General features: G+C 39.3%; 1 protein-coding gene across 2 annotated transcripts; it reads right to left on the bottom strand.

Moving 5' to 3' along the window:
• Positions 1-819: 819 nt before the first annotated feature.
• Ro60 (Ro60, Y RNA binding protein) lies at positions 820-21177 on the bottom strand. Of its 2 annotated transcripts, none has more exons than XM_057770867.1 (9): positions 21088-21177; positions 12944-13544; positions 10284-10504; positions 9088-9234; positions 8730-8867; positions 7238-7354; positions 5972-6085; positions 5565-5711; positions 820-3247 (listed from the first exon to the last, which is right to left on the bottom strand). In XM_057770867.1, the coding sequence occupies exons 2-9, from the start codon at positions 13521-13523 to the stop codon at positions 3095-3097; spliced, it is 1617 nt and encodes a 538-aa protein (XP_057626850.1). In that variant the 5' UTR covers positions 13524-13544; positions 21088-21177; the 3' UTR covers positions 820-3094. The 2 variants fall into 2 exon arrangements, with proteins under 2 accessions (XP_057626850.1, XP_057626851.1); XM_057770868.1 differs by lacking the exon at positions 21088-21177 and adding an exon at positions 18988-19031.
• Between the last annotated feature and the right edge of the window lie 83 nt (positions 21178-21260).

Below are 21260 nucleotides of genomic sequence, written 5' to 3'. Positions count from 1 at the left end.
AAACTTGTTTACCACTTGAGTATATCCTATGCTTCATGAGGTAAATCCTTTCTATGGGGCTATATTACATAGCAACATAGGCTGTTAAGACATAATTGTATTTGAGAGTTATTCCAAATTAAAAAAAAAAACATATGTTCACAATTTCCTAAAGCAATTATGCATATCATCAATTCCTAATGTCTGAATAAAGTTTTGCATAATTCTACCGTATCTCTTATTAAAGCAATGTGCTCCCATGTAGGAGAAAGAAAAGGCTAGAATGGTAACCAGAGTGGCAAAGTCTTCTTAGGCCACCCGTCTCCAAAATCATCCAGCCTTATGCTCAGGATGGTGGCATACGTCTATAACCCCAACACTTGGGAGGTGGAAGCAGAAGAACCTCTGTGAGTTTGAGACTAGCCTGATCTACATAGCTCTAGGACAGCAGAAAAAAAAGTTATCTAAGATTTCTTTCCAGGCCGGGCGGTGGTGGCGCACGCCTTTAATCCCAGCACTCGGGAGGCAGAGGCAGGCAGATCTCTGTGAGTTCGAGACCAGCCTGGTCTACAGAGCTAGTTCCAGGACAGGCTCCAAAGCCACAGAGAAACCCTGTCTCGAAAAAACCAAAAAAAAAAAAAAAAAAAAGATTTCTTTCCAGTCTAAATTTTTGTGATTTGAAGATAAAACAGCTTTCAGTGGGGTCTTCTTTTGTTCTTTCTTTCTTTATTTCTTTCTTTCTTCCTTCCTTCCTTCCTTCCTTCCTTCCTTCCTTCCTTCCTTCCTTCCTTCCTTCCTTCCTTCCTTCCTTATTTATTTATTTATTTTTGGAGAGGGTCTCACTACTTATACCTGTCCAAGCCTCCCGGTACTAGGAATAAGGCTTGTGCCACCACACCTGGCTCCTGTCTTCAATCGTAACCTATTTAAATAGGCCTATCTAAATACTGTAGAAGGGTCACCTCTAATCTGATTTCCCTGATGGATTAAATGTTTGCTCCTAGACATACTCTGCTGGCCTAAAAGCACTATCCAAATAGCACAGAAACAAAAGAAGCATTTATATAATAATCCATGTAACATTTAATAATAAGTTAGATCATATTAAAACTAGATCCTGGGTTTAAAGAAGTCAATAGCTCTCATGTAATTCTTAGAGTTTTTCTTAAATTCAATTTGAATATGAAATTTTAATGTATCAAAAGTAAAGATGTAGCCGGACGGTGGTGGCACACGCCTTTAATCCCAGCACTTGGGAAGCAGAGGCAGGCGGATCTCTGTGAGTTCGAGACCAGCCTGGTCTACAGAGCTAGTTCCAGGACAGGCTCCAAAGCCACAGAGAACCCTGTCTCGAAAAACCAAAAAAAAAAAAAAAAAAAAGTAAAGATGTAAAATTCCCCATGTGACCAGGGTTAAAGCCAGAACAGCATCAGAAGCCATGGCGTTTAGAGTGGAAGGTAATACTATCTTTGCTAACCACACTGTAGAACTGTTACTGGCTTGAAAGAATACCTACAGGGGGTAGGAGGCTGGCGGAGAAAGAAAGAACAGCTACATATTCAACCTCACTAATATAGGAAATCTATCGGAAGGGAACATTTTCCTATTCTCAGAGCCTAATTTTCTTAGGAAAAAGAACATGTATACACAAATTTTCACAATAGCAAAGACACTTTCCTCCCAAAATAAAAAACTTTACCCTCTAAATACATAAGGTTATGTAACCTACACTTTCTAGTTTTGACTTTTCATATAAAGTGAGAGGGCTTTATAAGCCCTCAGTAAACCTTCAATATTTAAAGAATACATAAAAAAATTAAAGTTTTAGTATAAACTACCTTAGATACCATTCCAAAATTGAGAGAACAGCTGCTAGTCTTTCAACAGGCCATTTTCATCTAAACTTCCCAATGAAAATGTGACTGCTCAAGAAAAGAATGTATGTTAGTATGGAAAAAAAGAAGTTTAAGTTACACAAAATAGGTTTTTAGATTTCCTACATAGACTGACTGGTTGATAGCTGCTTACTCTAAAATTGCTTTTGAACTTGAAGGATCTAGCTTGCTTTATTATTTCTATACTTTCTATAATTTCTATATTTCTATCCAATAAGAAATAAGACACAAGATGAGTAGTGGACACAAATAGAAAAGACTACAGATAAAATTAATATTAGAAAAATACAAAAAGTAGTTCAAGGTATTTTAGAGGTATGGGAAGAGTTTAACAGTTGAGATTCTAATTGTTATACTACCAGAATTATGGATGGGGGGACTTAAACATGGAAATACTTTGTTTCCATAAAGAAGATGAAAACAGGAAAGTGTTAAGTATGAGACACTGTTGATGCTCAAAGGGAATCATTAAGTATGTCTTCACTTACGGTAGTAAATACAAGGACACAATCAAATTCCTCCGCTTACACAAACTCAACAAGTCCCTTAGGGATGGCCATCATGTTCTGACCAAATGGCAACAAAGTCTAGCAAGTACAAACAAAACACCTGAAATAAAACACCCTTTTCATTGATAAGAAAGCTGTTGTTCATATGATCTTAGAAAACTCTGGATTTGTAAAACTCATTCATAATTTAGTTGTACCAAGTGTCTTAGTATTTTTTTTTAATCCCTTTGTATAAAGTTTACCCTGTGAGGTTCATTTCCATCACAGTCACATGGTCTAGTGCACTTCAGAGTATTTGGACAGTATAAAAACCGTCTGTTTCCAATGAAAACATTGAAGAAAACAAGCACTTCTCAAACAAGTGACATGTGAGGCTACTTACACTTTTGCATCTTAGCTGCTGAAAATACAAATGAGTGATTCACTGGAGCACAACATGATGATTTTACAGTGTCTATTAAAAAGAAGCTCTCTATAGAGAAAGCTACAGTATCCTGAAGACTTCTCAAGAGCTACTGAGTACATGCACCTTTGGGCTCAACATGATCTTCCTTCCTTCCTTCCCTCTTTTCCTGCTCTTGACAAAGTCCATTTCCATCACGCACACACCAATGACACTTCTCACTACTGCATTTAGCTGGGAAGTAGCTGTAACTTTTCCGTGAAGCCCACTACAGCAGTGAACCCCTCAGGTCATTCTGGTACTTATGGTTAAATTATATCCAACGTAAAATTTCGAATTACATCCAGAGTCGAAGTATCAAAGCCGCACATATCCAACATGCCTCTATCGTCTGGGTCTGCGATGGTAAAACCATTTGATGTCATCCCACAAACAATCAATTTAGCAGGAATATCCATTTTCTGTATGGAAAATAGAGGGAAAAGCAAATACATATATAATTATATGCAAGAAAAATAAAAAGTTAAGACCTTCTTTTGTCAGACTGGTCTAGAACTCACAACCATGGTCCACCCTACCAAATTCTGAGATTGCAGTGTACACCACCAAGTCCAGCTTACAATTTTGATATATACAATAAATCTTACCCTCCAGAACTATAGTTTTGCCCCATTCTCTCTCTGACTCTCTGCTCCGTCTCCCATCTGTTTCTCTCTTCTTCCTACCTATCCTTTGTGCTATGGATCAAACCAGGACCTTGAGTATAATAGATAAGCTTTCTACTACTGAGCTATAATCCCAGTCTCTTGATATATAGTTAAGATCACAATAACTAATTATTAAGGAAGAAGCAATCAATGAAGGTTCACTTTGTCATGTACTATAACAAACGTATGAAAAAATATATTTAAAGACTTTTGTTTTGATAAACTTTCCTTGAGAGAGGATTTCACATAGCCCAGGTTGACCGCAAACTTGGTATATAGCTGAGGATAACCCTTCTCCCTCTTTCTTCCAAATGCTATGACGATAGACATGTATCATTATCCCGAGTTTTATGCAATACTAGAGATTGAGCTTTCATGTATGGGAGACAACTACTCTACCAATAGAGATACATATCCAGCCCTTACTTATATGATGTGACAAGATCTCACTACATTTGTAGCACAGGCTAGTCTCGAACTCCTTATATAGCTTAGACTGGCCTCAAATCAAAGATCTTCTTGCCTCAGACTCTTTTGTTTAAAGACTTTATTTTTAATGTGTATATGTGTGATGCAGGTGGCTGCAGACGCATCAGATCTCTAGGACCTGGAGTTATTGGCAGTTATGAGCCCCCTAATATAGGTGTTGAGAAATGAATTCAGATTCTCTGCAAGTGCAGTGTGTGCTCTTAGCTACCGAATCACCTCTCTAGTCCCTTGCCTTCATCTCTTGAGTACTAGGATTACATGCTACATCACCACGCCTAGTTCTGATGATAAATTTGTTTTGGACACAAGGTAAAACTGTTGTACCAACTTTAAGAAGTATGGACCAATATCTACTATGACATTTTATCAGCTAACTAATTTGTGCAGAATCCACAGTTAGAAGAGACTTAGGACTAATATTTATGTTGTCAAATATTTTTGAAGATGTGTTACAATTGTTTATGCTGTGGAATATTTGTTTAATGATGCAAAGATGTATTGCATTATTTTATGCTGCATGTGTTTAACTCTGTGAAGCTATGTGACATTGTCTGCCTAAAACACTTGATTCACCTAATAAAGAGCTGAATGGCCTGTAGCAAGGCAGAAGGGCTGGCAGGCAGAGAATAAATTGGAGGAGAAATCAGGAAAGAGAAGATCAGGGAGCAAAAGGAGGAGAGGAGGACTCCAGGGGCCAGTCACCCAGCTACACAGCAAGCCACAGAGTAAGAAGTAAAGAAAGGTAAATAATATATAGTAAGGTAAAAGCCCAGAGGCAAAAGATAGACAGGTTAATTTAAGAAAAGCTAGCTAGAAATAAGCCAATCTAAGGCCAGGCATTCATAGGAAACACTAAGCCTCTGTGTGATTATGGAGCAGCTGGGTGGAGACCCTCCCAAAGAGTAAAACAAACAACAACATATCCAAAGTGCTTTTAAGTGCAAACACTATTTCTTACATTACAGCACTCAGAAGCAAAGCACTCATGGGAAACCCGAAGCCTACTGATGGGGTTTGACTCAGCAGAAGTCTGATGGGGTCGGCGATTTACATTTCTAACATGAACACTGAATGATGCTTTAGCTTGTGGGAAAATTATGTGAGAACCAGTGTTTTTCACAGCAAGTTCTGCTTATCCTTCTAGCCATGTGAGCCACATGTTCATGCTCAATAGCCTAGTGACCAACGTTCACCAAAAGGACACAATAGTAACAGAACATTTTTGTCAGGGAGAATGTCAATACAGATATATCCATGAAATTTAGAAGACAGACTGAAAAACATACTGTAACTTTATGTAGTTCTTTAAACACACAAATGATAATTTAATTTTTCAAGGAATGCAACGTATCATTAACAATATTAGCTGTGGTCAGATACTTACTTGGTCATTATCAAAGCTGCTGGCAAAGGGCATTCTTATTACTATTTAGCACTGGAACTGGCTGATGTACGTGTAGTCCCTACCTTTTTACTTCAAGCACTGTTGAGCCCATCTGCCACAGGCTTTCCTACACAAATGAAGAGAACGTACTCAAAAGGAAGGAAGTACTGTTTGGTGTGGCACAGGTTTGTGCTTTACCTTTCGGTACTCCCTCAGGGCAACAGCAGGAGGCACCTGTCCTGCACAGGTCTCATTATCAGTGAACACAATGAAGACATCGGCAGCTGTGTTTGTCTTCTGGGCCCAGATCATTGGAAGAGAGCAATCGGTGCTACCTGCTGGGACCTATCTCAGGGAAAGAAAGACAGTAAAAATTACCTCAATGTCTATCTATCACATGTCTCAAATGAATACATAGAAGCTCTAATTTTTAGAGCACCATTTTATGTAAAACCAGTATTAAGGCTTCGCCATGCCTGCACATAGATATTTTTGGTTGGGCTTGCTATGGGAAGTTAGAACAATTCTATATTCTATATAATACAGATATTATGCATACCCCAAGTAAAAAAAATACAGGTCATATAAATAAAACAGTATCTTACTTTAGTCATAGCTGTTAAAACCTGCTGCAAGGTCATGTCTGTAGTCACAGGAAATGGCACCACATCACAGGCAAAAGCAATTACTGAAGACTCCTTTTCTGTTCGTGTGATCAGCTGTAAAATGCAATGGTAACACTTTTCAGCATACTGACATAATTACAGTCTCTTAAAGGCTCATAAAACTTTATCTCTGAAAGAAACACTATGGGGCTCATTATTCCTGAACTTGAATTATTGTGTTTCAGAATACAGAGTCACAGCACTGTTGATGCTGGTGAGATGGCTCAGTGGGCAGAGGTGCTAGCTGTCGACAATCAGAATTCAGTCACTGGAATCCATGTGGTGGAAGGACAGAATGACTCATGTGAGTTATACTCTGAGGGTCCCTCTCCCCAATCCATATATGAAAACAAATAAAAAGTATGACTCAAAAACTCTCTGAGAAACTGGTGTTCACAGCACCCTCTGAGGCGAACAAACAAACAAAAGCTTCCCATTTTACTAAGTTAGGAATAAAGGCACAGAAGTGAAGGGGGCTTCCTTGCCACGTGGTGATGGAAGCATGCTTGAGAACTGAACTGCCTAGTACCTGTCACTAGTTTGCACTTTTAGACATGTTTTCCTCCCTTCCTCCCTCTCTTCCTTCCTCATTGCCCCCACCCTTTCTGTGTGTAGCCTTGGCAGTCTGGGAACTTGCTCCCTGGACCAGGCTGGCCTCAAACTCACAGAGATCCGCCTGCCTCTGCCAAAATCTCTGGAATTAAAGGCGTGTAGCACCTCTGCCCCGCTAAACATATTTTTTTCTAATTATCATCTACTTTTGCAAATACTAGTAACCTTTAATCTTGCTATAAAATTTGGCAGCTCAATTCTGATTGTTCCTTACACATGCATCTTCAGTATAACTGAAACGTTGTCTTTAGATATAAAATGGTAAACATTACATAAATTGACTGACAAAATAAGTGAAAAACAACTCTTTTTTTGTTCTGTTTTTGTTTTATTTTATGTGCACTGGTGTTTTGTCTGAATGTATATCTGTTGTGAAGGTGTCTGATTCCTTGGTACTGTAGTTACAGACAATTGTGAGCTGCTATATGGATGCTGGGAATTGAACTTGGATCCTTTGGAAGTGTAGCCAGTGCTCTTAAGTGCTAAGCCATTTCTCCAGCTCTGAAAAACTAATTCTTGATGATGTTTACGTTTACGGTTTTACTTTAAACACATTTTGGGGGTGGGAAAGCTAAATTGTTTTGGGGGTCTTACCATGCACATTGCTGCAGCAACAGTACTAGCAGTGAGTATACTCCCCAAAACTCTCTGGTTCATAGAGGCACTGACATCAACAGCCAGCAGGAAACGCTTCCCAGTTGGCTCAACCGTCTAAAAGGCAAACAAAATAGTCACAACAAAGGCAGATTAAGATGGAAAAAAAAATTGTATTTCTTCATCTTCCATTCAAAAGGCTCCCAGAGGAAAGGCCTGGTTTTTTGATATGTAAGTTAAGTGCCTATTATTTTTAAAACTCCACCTCTCATTAACTGGTAAAACGAAGAAAACAATGTAACCCATTTAATTTTACTTAAAGAAGCTATGGTCCTAGTTTGAAAGACTTTTCTCAATGAAGTAACATGGAAACATCTAAGATTTATTTTATTTTTTTTTTACTGTGGAAAAAGATAAATAACATTATAAACAATAATGTTTAGCCATTTTTAAGGGCATAATTCCGTGGCATTAAGTCTATATTTACAGCTTACAAGCACTGCCTCTATTTCTAGATGCTCTTACTATCACAATAGAAACGTCATCGGATTAAGGAGCAACTTTAAGCTTATGCATTCACCTTGAGCAGCCTTGCACCTTCCAGGCTTTTCTGGCTCTACAGTGTGTAGTGTGCTTCAGAAAGTGAAACACCTGGACACCTTTTGGTTCCTTGAATAATGCTGGGATGGACACTCGATACAAATACAAGGTCAAATACCTCTTTTTGGTCTTCCGAGTCTCTGTCTCTCTGTCTCTGTCTGTCTGTCTGTCTGTCTGTCTGTCTCTCTCTCTTTCTCTCGACTGGGTCTCTCTATGCAGTTTTGGCTGTCCTGGGACTTGCTCCATAGACCAGGCCATTCCCCAGGTAACCTCATATTAGAAAAGAAGGAGCAGAAGTACGCTTGCACATCCTGACCACCTGTCAGGATGGAACGGGTCTACTTGATACGCCACCTTAACGTCAGGAGAACTGAGTAATCACGTCCTGAGTCAGAATGTGTAGTGACTCTTATCAACCATTGTGAGCAATGTCCAAACTCTCTGACAAGGTAGAAATAGGCTCACATTTTTGGGCCTCCACAATCCAGAAAATTTTGAAATAAAAAAAAATTTTTAACTTATAGTTCTCATTTCCATTTTGAAAACCTGATTATCAAGACTGATGAGACTCAGCTCCTGATTAGCAATTGAATTTAAAAAGAATATTAAGTTGAAGGAACCCATAGAAATACAAATTCTCAAATTCAGTAAATTATCAATATGACCTTAAAATGTATTAAAATGATCTTGGGATAAATAGCTGTTATTCAGAGTAACAAGAATTACTCATAAACTTACAACATCAGTTTTGCAGTCAGCTTCATACCAATTAAGAAAAACCCATTCATATACACTTTAAACTAGATAAACTATTAATATTATTATTAAAATGTGTTTTTACAAAGTATATTAATCCACGAGTATTTTTTAAATAAACAAAATAAGCTATTACCTTAAATGTTTTATAAAAAGCAGCATCCAATGCTTGCAAAATTTCTTTATCTGGAGTCCACTTCAGTTTTCCTCTGAGCCCATGGCCTGTTCTGTAGGTTTCTAATGCAATTAAAACATGAAATGGATGTATACAAGCCTAGAAACAGGACAGACAGAAGATAGTTGCCAACTTCAAGTTAAAATAACAAATATGAGTCTTCAGAGTTTTATATTACTATAGGTAATAAAGACACTTACTAAAAAAAGAACAAATATTAAACTTAGATTTAAGAATTAAATGCAACTTGTCATGAGAGAAGTCTTAGTTCACTTGAGAGCCAACTTCCTTAGCTAACCTAGTCATGGGTCACACATACCTTTTTGAGCAGTTTTTCATTGCACAGTTTCTCACATACTAAAGATACTTCAGAATTTCCTGGTTCAAGCACTGAATTAGCAGTCATCTTTCCCAGATTCCTCAGGAGTGCAGTAAGGGGCATTTCTTGTAACAAAGCCTTCCATACCTACAGGGGGAAAAAAGGGAACAACAGAGGGTGAATAGCATAGCTAGAAATGTAAAAAGTTAACGGGAAATGAGTCAGTATAACATAGCTAAATCAACCATATTAATAATATATTGTCAAGTTTTTACTTGGGGTTTAAAGAATGCAAATAAAGTGATCAAAAGCTTATCAAGTAAGAACTTGAAGGTTTTGTGGAGAAAATACAGGGCTTTTTAAATTTTCAAGGTAGTCTTTTGTTTTTTTTTGGTAGTATAATAATGTCGGTATCATCCTAACATTCAATTTTTTTTTTCTTTTTTTGGTTTTTTGAGACAGGGATTTTCTGTGTATCAGCTCTGGCTGTCTTGAAATTTGTTTCATAGACCAGCAAGCCTCCCTCAAACTCAGAGATCTACCTACCTCTGCCTCCAAGTGCCGGGATTAAATGTGGCCCAGCTACATTGAATATTTTTAATAGGAATAACTTTAAAGATATGTTTGGGTTCTCTCTCTGTATGAGTGTGTGTGTGTGTGTGTGTGTGTGTGTGTGTGTGAGAGAGAGAGAGAGAGAGAGAGAGAGAGAGAGAGAGAGAGAGAGAGAAAAGGCCTGATATTTATGCTGGGAATCGAGAGAGAGAGACAAAGACAGAGAGAGAAAATATGAATGAATGAATGAATGAATGAATGAATGTGTGTGTGTGTGTGTGAAAAACCCTGAGAGAGAGAGAGAGAGAGAATGAATGGATGTGTGTGTGTGTGTGTATGAGTGAAAAGGCCTGATGTTGATGCTGGGAATCTTCCTTACTAGCTTCTAACTTTTCCTTTTGAGGCAGGGTCTCTCAGTCAAACCCAGATCTCCTTGATGGGCAGTCTGGTTGGTCTTGCTAGTTACCTTGCTCTGAGATTCCATCTGTGTTCCCACTGGCATATGAACACTGGTTGGTCCTCCTGCATGTTCATCAAGTGCTCTAAACACTGAGTTACCTATCTCCTTCTCTTGTTATGGAGTGTTGGGGATTGAACCCTGGGCCTGGAACCTGAGGTTTCTCTTTTCAAAGGAACTAACTCACCTCTTTAGACTTCAAGTGGTTTGTGAGCAGATGTTCCCTAACTAACTGGTGCTCTTCAATTAGATGAATGACCTCCAGCTCGTCTTTTGTACGCTTCACTTTCTCCACAGCCTCCAGATACTTTAACAGTTTTTCAGTCTCCACAGAAAGTGCCTTTTCTTTATACAGTTCGTGAACTTCTTTCCAGCCCTTTGTGATATATTTGGTCACAACAGCAAGTCCTTTAACAAGATAAGGAATTGGAAAGGGAAGGAGGATTAGTGAAAACAGAATGAACGTGATCAGCTTAACTAGAAGACAGGAGCTGACTCCCTTAAAGTGGGATGTTATGTTTTGCCACATAAAACATTTAAGGAAATGAAGCGAGTTTTTTAAAAATACACCTTTACTGTCTACACTGTGATGGTGGCGGAATCTGTCTATAGCTTAAACAAACTGTACTACAGAGGCAGTTCTGAGATACTGAAATTATAAACTTTGTAATAGCCTGTATTTCATGACCTCATTCAGAGTACAAATCTATTCCAATGATTATCATACTGATTTGTCTATGCTTCATGCCCAATATTTTAAGGAATATTATACATTCATTCCTTTTACATTTTTTTTAACAGTAAAAAGAGGTTTGGAGTGAGGAAAATCTATGCCTACAGTTTGCTTCTGTAATATTTGTTGCTGAAAACACCTTTTGCGTTTGAAAAGACTGAACTTTGGTCAGACCATGAAACTGGTTTAATACACCTTGAGATCATTTAAAGCTATGTATTTAACCTTCTAGTATACTGTATACTGGTTTAAGTTCAACCTGCCTTCAGAAAACAATGTAACCAGCCTTACTACGCCTTGGATTTCCCATGTAATCAGCTTTTATATCCTAAGCAAATCTTAGGGTATGTATTCTTCCATGCCTCTGAACCAGACTAATGTATTTATGTGTGTGTGTGTGGTGGTGGTAATTATATAGGTTAAAAGCAACTTAAAATAACAAGTATCTCAGAAATGTTGGAAGCAACATATGGATATAGGTTAATAAGTAACATCTGTGCTGGTTTTAAGAGCTATTTTGATGGGTGTGGTTCAGTAAAGGAATTTCTTCCCTTGTAAACTGTGTTAAAGATTTTTACAGCAAAGTATTCTTCTTGCCTTTTCCAGACCAGTTTTCTGTGCTGTTCTACAAATACAGAGCAAATCCCTTTGTCAGGACAGGCAACAGTAACAGATTAGAGACAAGCTACAGTCAGACAACAGATAGGCCACAGACCACAGAGAAGTGGAGAATTCAAATTTGGGCTCATTATAGGTCTAAACTACTCCAATAGGGAGTATCTTTTTTTTTTTATTCCTTAATGCACATTTCTAATAAACTGTGATCTTTCTACCTCTTAATCTCAAAATCTATAAAGGGTAGAGATTAATAAATTCAGGTAAAATACAGAAACAGGTCATGGTGACCTAAAAACTATGGCCAGATAGCCATGGTAAAAAACGTGGCCAGAGAGCATCAGCTGACATGCACTGGTTTAGTGCTTCCAAAAACAAAAACAAAAACAAAAAAACCCACAAGAAATCCCCAAACAAACCAAAAACCAAAAACCAAAAAACCAACCAACCAACCAACCAAACAACAACAAAACCTTTCCAGAAGCCTTGAGCCAGGCCTCTTGCATAGGCCTCTAATTCTAGCTTCTCAGAGGTCGAAGCAGGAGGATCATAATTTCAAGGCTAGCCTGGGCAATTTAGTGAGACCTTGTTTCAAAATAAAAACTTTGGAGTGCCGGGCGGTGGTGGCGCACGCCTTTAATCCCAGCACTTGGGAGGCAGAGGCAGGCGGATCTCTGTGAGTTCGAGACCAGCCTGGTCTACAAGAGCTAGTTCCAGGACAGGCTCCAAAACCACAGAGAAACCCTGTCTCGAAAAAGAAAAAAAAAAAAAAACAAAAAAAAAAACTTTGGCGTGTGGGAAATACAGCTCAGTGATAGAGCTATATACCTCATATGTGTATCACTCACGTCTAATCTTGGAAGGTCAAGATGAATAAATGAGCAATAAAGAGTAACAAAGGGTTGAGAACGAAGCTCAGAGCTCCGTGGAGTACTTGCCGACAATGTGCGAGGCTTCAGGCCCAGCCCTGCACCATGGCCAGCGCATCTGGAGGCAGGTCAGAATATAGATTTTTATGTCAAGTCTTCTGACTTTTTAATGCACTGACAAAACTTATTTTTTCTTAAAATATTTTTATAGGCTAAATAAAACATATCTCTAAGTAAAACTGAAAGCCTACGTGCTATTTTTGAACTCTAATTTAGATAATTTGATCAAAAGTTAGTATTAACATGCAGGAATTTCTACAGTATTGTAACTTGCTATCTTACAGATTTAAGACAAAGCTGTCTTAAATGCTTCACCTAGAAGCACCTTCTATGTGGTTTTTCCAATAAAAATAAAAATTCCTTAAACTTAAATATTAAAAACTTAAAAGTATAAAATCAGCATGTTCAAACTTTGATTTGGCAGGTCTTTTGTTTCAAACTGATTTTAAATATGTCTGGATTAATTAAACATTATGCTTTGTGAATGAAAGCTAATTCTAGAAAATGAATGAAATTTTGCTACTTAACAACCACCTATGTCTCCTACCCATTAGGGAATCTTATGCTTACCTTCGCTGGAAGGTTTAAGATGTGACAGTCTTAAGAGATCTTTGTGAGACCAGCCATTCCTTTGCTTATACTTTGTAACTGCCAGAGCGATGGCCATGCCACCTTTTTCATTGTACCAGTCTGCAATGGCCTTCCGGAGAGCACGCCCCCACATTCCACACTTCATGCTTTCCTTCAGATCTTTCTTAAACTGGATAAAAGTGAAGAGATGGGTTGGAATGCGGCAAACTTCGGGAACAGCTTTAAAGGCTGCCTGTTTGGTCTTTGTGTCCGAACACTGGGAACAAATGGCAAGCGCAAACAGCAAGGGCTCTTGTTTTGCAGTCCTGCCTTCCTGACTAAATGACCTGATTTCCTGTATCACTTCACCTCCTCTGCCATCTTCAATCAATCTTACTAAGGCTTCGGCATTTTCAAGACCCAGCTTCTGGTCTTTGATATAGTAGGTACCACCTTCAGAACCAAAACACAAGAAGCGGTGCAGCCGGTTCATGTCTGTGACCTGCCATATGCATCCGCCCTCCGAGTTGGCCACTTGACTCTCACTCAGTGGCTGCAACTGATTTGCAGATGCTTCCATCTTCCTTGTCCTTTGGGAAATCTATCAAAAAGACAAAGTACAGTTAAATGGATTCAATACATCTTATAAAGGCAAACAATAGTAAATCTCTGCTTATTGAAATGTTTTGAGCTTTTTAAAATTTCAAAACATCTTTTGAACTTATTAAGTTTTTCTCAGTAAAAATGTCATGAAAAATTAGAAAAGGCAGAAATAGAAAAAAAACACTCAAAATCACATGTGACCATCCAACAGTGACTTAGAGAAAGACCTTGCTTATGATTTAAAACTTTTATTATCTACCCACATTTTTATAATCTAGAGAAATCCCAATTTTTCAACAACAGCAGCAAGTAGTACAACGATCACAAATAACTAATTTTAAGATACAATATTATGTCTAATTAATTATACAATATATAATACATTATTATACATGAATTATACCACTTATTAATCAAGTAGGTCAGTGTGAGAGCTAAGGTCCAGATAAGGACAAAAAGGGAGCAACTATAGACATCAGCTCCCTAAAGGAAAAAAAAAATCATCTCCCTAAAGAACTGTGCATTTCTGGTCTCCATTCTAACATCTGCCTTCCCAGGAGACCACAGGGAAGAGGAGTCCAGGGAAAGAATGTCTGGCAATGTCCAATGCTTAGAGATCATCATCTAAATAAGACAATGATGGGAACGGCTATTGAGGTGGCTTGGAAAAGAGAAATGGCTAGCCAATCCTAGTGCAGCAGAGTGACAGAAGGAGGCTGAGCCAGTGAGAATAGGAGACGATGCAGTAGGAAGCGACTCCATAGATCTACTCTTCCCCCCTCCCCCCAGACAGGGTTTCTCTGTATAGCTTTGTTTGGAGCCTGCCCTGGAACTCACTCTGTAGACCAGGCTGTCCTCGAACTCAGAAATCCGCCTGCCTCTGCCTCCTGAGTGCTGGGATTAAAGACGTGCGCCACAACTGCCTGGCTCAGATCTGCTCTCTTTACAGAAGCACAATTCTGAGCTATAAAGGAAGGTAGGACAAAAACTGCAACCTAGAAGAAAACTTTCTTGCTGTCTTTAGGAGTGTGCTACTGAGGGTGGTGTTGAGTCAACCTGGAGAATGGGTGACAACAGAGAGAGGATAATTGAGCAAGCGAGACTCCTAAAAGAACAGGACAGAAAAGGTTACTGAGTTTGAAATTGGTCAGGGGTGACAAAAGAGAGACACTGCCTTCTCTGAGGGCGAAAGATGTGCTAAGAAAGAGAGCTGAATGAGATGAGAAATGAAGAAAGTCCCATCTGGCGAAACATGCAGCATTTTCCATGGTAGGTGGGGAAGCCAGGTAGCCTGGGGACCTGAGGTATCACACAGCAAACAATGGTGGGAGAGTCTTACATTCTGAATGGGACAGAGGGGAGAGTGATTATAATTTACACAGGAAATATCAGAGTCAAGATTTCAAAGTAAACCTCAAAGCTGCTTATGTTAGGGCAAGTGTAGCATAGGGCTCATGTAGTTGCAGAGAAAGTGACCACATCAGGAATTAGAGAGGGCTTTAGAGTTATAGAGGACAGGCTGAAATTCCTGGCGCTTAAAGTCTCTGAATGAAATAAAATTTATGCCCTGGCACTGAACCTCTTGCATGGGCAGCTGTACATGGCAGTTTTGTTGAATTTGTCCATATTGGGTTTCACAGTCTAAGTTGATGAGGACGACTGGCTAGGTCTCAGATCTCATAATAGTTGGTTGTGAGCTACCATGTGGTTGCTGGGACTTGAACTCAAGACCTTTGGAAGAGCAGGCAGGGCTCTTAAGTGCTGAGCCATCTCTCCAGCCTGCTTAATGCCTCTACTACTATCTTATCCCCTAGTTTGCCAAAATCTTAAAAGGCAGGGGAACATTTCCAGCGACTTGCAACTTCAAAGAGTGTAGGCCCATATTTCTTTATGGTGTGGCAGCCAGGCTCTGAAGCCATAGGGCCACCTGAGGTGGTCACGTGGACCTGCAGACAGCCTGTCACTACCCTCAACAATAGCCAGGATGTGCTACTCCTTCTCTTTTGTTATAAATGTAGATCGCCTGGGGAGAGGTGTTTGCTGAAGCTAATGACTTAATTGCAGGTGCTGTCCCTAGCCACGGTCCCAGAAAGAGTATTAATGAGGCATCTACCTCGGTTGAGCAGTTGGCGGGGGTGGAGGGGGGTGGAGGAGTGGGGGGGGTGGGATGGGAGGGAGATTAAGAGATGTTTTGAGATAATAAATGCAGGTAGATCTTCAGGATGGAGAGAAGCCTGAGATGCCCTTCTGTGATGACCCGGTAAGCTGTGTCTGGTTATTCCTTGTGCCTCCGTACCAGTCCAGTTAGGGAAAATAGTTTTCTATGTGTGTGTGTGGGGGGGCACTAACAAAAGAGAAACCCTTATCAGTTGATCTTTACAATGCATTTATCATTACTAGACTCTTCTTGGCTTTCACAGAAATACGGTGATGGTGCTCCAGCCAGTCTATCCCAGCCTATTCACATGTGTTAGCGGAGTAACAATTATGTTGTTTTACTATTTCTGTTTTCCTCTCCCAAGGTTCAAATGGTGATTTAAAGATCTGAGCCCAAATTTCAAAACATATCTTTCTCATTCTTTTTATTCTATTATTCATCCCAAGCATATCTATCTATACATTACTGGCTCCTAGGAGAGCAAGGACTGTATTTTACGTTAAAAAAATTTCTTCTACATCTAGGACATTGCAGCTAATTAAGGCACAATACATATTAAAAGAAATCTAAATAGCATCAAAATTGATTTTGTGAATTATTTGCTTAATGGAAATAATGCAAAATGGATTTTCTTTTCTGTAATTCACTTCTTTTGAAAAGGCTTTAACATTTATGATGAAAAATTTACTATAATTCACTATGATAAATCCTGCCTCTTTCTATATGTATGTGTGTGTATATATGTGTGTATATATATGTATATATTTGTTTGGTTTTGTTTTTCCAGACAGGGTTTCTCTGTGTAGCCCTGGCTGGCCTGGAACTCACACACCAGACCTGTCTTGAACTCAAGATCTGCCTGCCTCTGCCTCCTGATTGCCGGGATTAAAGGCATACACCACCACTGCCTAGTTATAAATGTATTATATGTAGGAAATACAATCAAGAAGAAAGGTACAGCAGTAGGAACTGGGCAAAAATGTCAAGTTAAAACAGTATTTCTCTGTTAAGTCTTCCCATGGTCTTGCCGACCGGGCTGGCCTCGCGCATGCAATCCTCTTGCTTTGGCCTCTAGTGTACTGCGATTACTGGTGTTTGTCACCAAACTTACTTCTATGACTTTAAATGTAAATACAATTTATGAGAGAGCATTATCTCATTCTGAAGTCTGCACTAGTCTTCAACAGCCTAGACCAAACCAAAACACAGTGATTACATCATGAATATGTGCTAAATGCTATAGAATCAAACCGAAAATTTAAGGGACTAGATAGATCCTCCAAAAGACCTCCTAGAATACAGGAACTGCTAATCAACAAGTAAGTCCCTCCTAATTTAATTCTTATAAAATAGTAACTGACCCTAACCAGGCAGTTTTCTATTAGTATTTTCTCTTCACCTTCAAAGATCCCTGCTTTGTCAACGCACAATGAGACTACTCTATTTTACAGAATAAGGTATTGACCAATTCTAGAATTGTACTTAAAAGACAAGGAAAATTTATATATTTGTTGTCCAAAATTTTATCTTTTGACACAAGAAGTAATTTACCAATGGACTCCTCCCTTTGCTAATTATATCAAAGACAGCTAAAAAGACGTGCTCCTCCAATACTGCCTCAGCACAAACTGCTTAGCTTTTCACATGGTTCTCTGACTATACTTTCCAGGGTACAACGTGAAATAGTTGTATAGAGGAAATAGTTGACAGAGGAAAGACAGAAAGGCACTGGAAGGAAATCTATACAGACATGATAAAGGAAAGGAGTCTCTCGACTCCTCTAAAGCCGGCTTGCAACTCTCACTGGCAGTCAAGAGCCTGTACAGCTGACTGAAACATTTCAAGATGCTCTTCAAAGAGCCAAACTTTGCTTGCTGAGACCTACTTTCAACACAAGCATTCAAACAGCTGATAGTCATCCTTAAGGTCAAGATATATATCTTACTCATGTATAACTTTTGATTTTAAATTTACCAGTAACTCAGTTCTCATTAATTAAACTGAAATATGTACCTCATCAAACATTCCACAATTTTATTTACAAGAGGAATTTCTTTGGAAGCAATTAGCAAACTGGCTTATTTTTCATTTTAAGCTTCACTTACTTAGTCTTTAGATCTAAATTATGTCTTCAGAATAATACAAATTTAAAAGCTACAACAATTACCCATACAGTTACTATTACAAAATCCAAAAGAGTCTTTGTTAATGCCCATATTCTAACCTGTCTTTTTTTCTTTGTGTGTAGAGTGAGTGTGTGTGCAAGCTTGGTGACATTGGATGTTGTGAAAGGAAAGAAAATTCCTAGAAAAAAGCTCTGTGGTGTGTGTGTGTTTGTGTGTGTAAATGCTGATGAACTGATCAAGACCCTGGATAGCCCAAACAATCCTGAGAAGAAAAAAACAATTTTGAAAGGCTTACCATTCAAGACTTCAATATACATTACAGAACCATAGTAATAAGATAAAAACGATAACTTCTTAAAAAAAAGTACCAACTTAAAATAATAACTTAAAAAAAGAAAAAAAGACCTAAATATGACATATAACTATGGCCTTCTAATATTAGAAAAAGATGTTAATTACATACACTGGAGAAAAGACAGCATGTTCAGCAAAGAATACTGTGAAAACTAAATATTCACATGCAGAAGAATGAAATCACCAAACAGATCAAAGACCTAAGTGTGAAACCTAAATGTGAAAAAGGGTGATGGTGGTTGGGACCATAATTAGAAGTGGGGAGGGAGGCCAACACTGAAGGAGAGGAAGGAAGGAGGGTAAAATAACATATGGATACCTGAAAAAGTCATAAGGAATCATATTATTATCTATTTACCTAAAATTACATACAATACATGTAAGTCTGTGTATACATATATAGTATAAATGAAATCTAAAAACCTGGGCCGACAAAGCTTCCCCTAAGACCCAGAGATCATCTAATAAAACCCCCAACACTAGGTAAGAGAGTACCTTTTGAATTGATGGTCAGGGTTGTCTAAGAGATTCCCCCCAAATGACAGGCTATTGCTGTTACTTATAGTTGCCTCCCAGAGCTAGAAGGTAAGTCCTTATTGCTGAAGATATCATGTATTTCAGACACGTGACCAAGAGGACCCAAACTGGATCTGTCCTGAAAGCTCCCTCCCTAAGGACTAGCTTTCATGATACCAGAAGTCACCATGCAAGCTTGCAAGAAAGGGAAGCGACTCACAGTACTACCTAGCTACAATGCCTATCTATGAACTACAATGACCAGCATGTCTTCAGACAAGACTTACATTGTCTTCTGCAATGTAAGTCAGAGGGTCCCGGCCACATCTGAGCAGAGGTCTCTGAAGAGAACTCCTTCAGGCTGCAGAGCAGGCATCTTGGCATCCTGGTGACTAGGTCACCTGCAGTACTTCTTTACTTATGTATTTATACGTACACGTATAGAGCAGGATAAAAAACTTAAATACAGAGAATTGAATGGCAGTATATTTCAAGCTATATATATATGTGTGTGTGTGTGTGTGTATACATATTTCGTCACTAAGCACTGAAACACAGATTACTTTAAAATTGGCAACGTTATATGGCATGGTGATACAATGCTTCCTGATCATTTCAAAACTCCGCTGGAATGTGCCAACTGCTAGGAGTATCTTAGTAATACTGACGAAGTGACTCATCCTGAGCCCCAAGACAGTTTCCAGATACCCATCAACAAATAGTAGCTTAGTTTCTCTCTTTCTTCAACTGCCAGTATCCCCTTTCCTCAAACCTTAAGGCTCAGATCAGTGGTTTAGAAGGCAGCTGGGCAGTGAGGCCAGTCAACATCTGGCTACCCCGCAATCTACTCCTATATAATCAAGTGTCGTAAATCTAAGTCAACAACAAGAATAAAGGTAATTCTCCTTTGAGTAGTTCGGACCTTTTTAAACACAACAGTCTCAAGAATTTATACCAGTTGAAGTTTTATTAAATCTCTATAAATTTAGAAACATTAGCTGTTAAAAAAAAATGACCACAGAGTGTTTTACACTTGATCTTGGCTATAAGGTTAACCAGTGCTGTATTGTTCTATATGTTGTTCATTCTCTTAACTTAGAATGTAAAGTAGTAAAATCTTGGTGTGATAACAATTCTGCTTCAAATTCGGATCATCCATACTACAATATATATTTTTATCATTACTAATATAAAGACTCCTGAATTTTCCTTCAATCTACACATCTATTAAGTCAATATCTTTTAATCATCTGTTATGTGAAAATGCTAACTTTTAGCTGGGGGTGGTGGTGCACGCCTTTAATCCCAGCACTCGGGGAGGCAGAGGCAGGAGAATCTCAAATCTCTGTGAGTTCGAGGCCAATCTGGTCTACAAGAGCTAGTTTCAGTACAGGCTCCAAAGTTACAGCAAAACCCTATCTCGAAAAACCAGAAAGAAAAAGCTAACTTTTTAAAATTTATTTTTATTTATTTTTACTTTGAGAAATCAAGCAAATAAGTAGTTTCTTTAAAAATGGAAGCTAATGCTAGTTTACATTTATTAAGTTAAACTACATTACAAAAACTAGGGCCACAAGTTCAAATAAGTATACCGCACACAAAAGTAATGAAAATAAATGTCTCAAGCGGGATTCAATAAAAAGTACTGAGGGCTGTGTCAAGATGTCACCCGATGGTAGTATTCTGAGCAGTATTTTTTCCTCTGGAAGTCAAAAGTCTTCCTTGGAACAAGCTTGGAACAGCAGAAACCCTGACAAAATAAACTCTTTAAAACCATCTTAACACTATGGCACTCTACAGGAGTCTGATGAAAGAGACTTATTAATTGAAAGTAGCCATTTTTGCTTTAATTCATCAGAACCATCTCAAGTGAAAAACGCTCATTTCTCCGTAAGGCACTGCAGCCCGATACACGAGCCTCTCATTCCTTTGGACTTCTAGGGCACATCTTTTAGGATAAAAAATAAACAAATGTTTATTATTTCTCTAAGAGAAATTCGCTTTCCGTCTTCCTCCTACAAAGCTCCTTCTCAAACTCGTAACCGAGACAACGCCTCTGTACCAAAGGCACAGGAGGAGGGGGAGAAAGTGAAAAGGGGCCTTGGCTTGCCCGCCCGCCAGGAGCTCTGCAAGCAGCAGAGTCGTCCTGGGTTCCCCAAGACCCCACCCTCGGAGCAACCGGGCCAGGCCCGAAAGGTCCCGATGGGAAACCGGTCCTGCTGCCCAAGGGGTCGGGAGCACGGAAGCGACGAAGGCTTTGCCTGGCCTCTGCTGCTGGGATGCCGGTGGGAGAGAGTGCGCACCGGCCAGACTTCGAGTGCCCGGCAGGATCGCTTGGACCGCACCAAACCCGCTTCCGCACCCCACAGAAGCCTCCAGCGACCCACCTGTGCCTAGAAGTAGGTGCTCAGGACCCGCGGCGCCTAAAGGAGAAGCCCTGCGCAGCGCCCGCAGGGGAAGGCGGCGGTGGTGGCCAGAAAGGGCGAGGGCAGCTCAAAGTCCAGGTCGGAGCGAGCCCCGCCCCTTCTCTAGGCCCGCCCCTCCCATCGCTCCGCCCCGG

The sequence above is a fragment of the Chionomys nivalis genome, chromosome 5 (assembly GCF_950005125.1).
Source record: "Chionomys nivalis chromosome 5, mChiNiv1.1, whole genome shotgun sequence".
Lineage (NCBI taxonomy): Eukaryota > Metazoa > Chordata > Mammalia > Rodentia > Cricetidae > Chionomys > Chionomys nivalis.
Note: the sequence above shows the minus strand (reverse complement) of the source record. Positions and strands in the feature narration are given on the sequence as shown.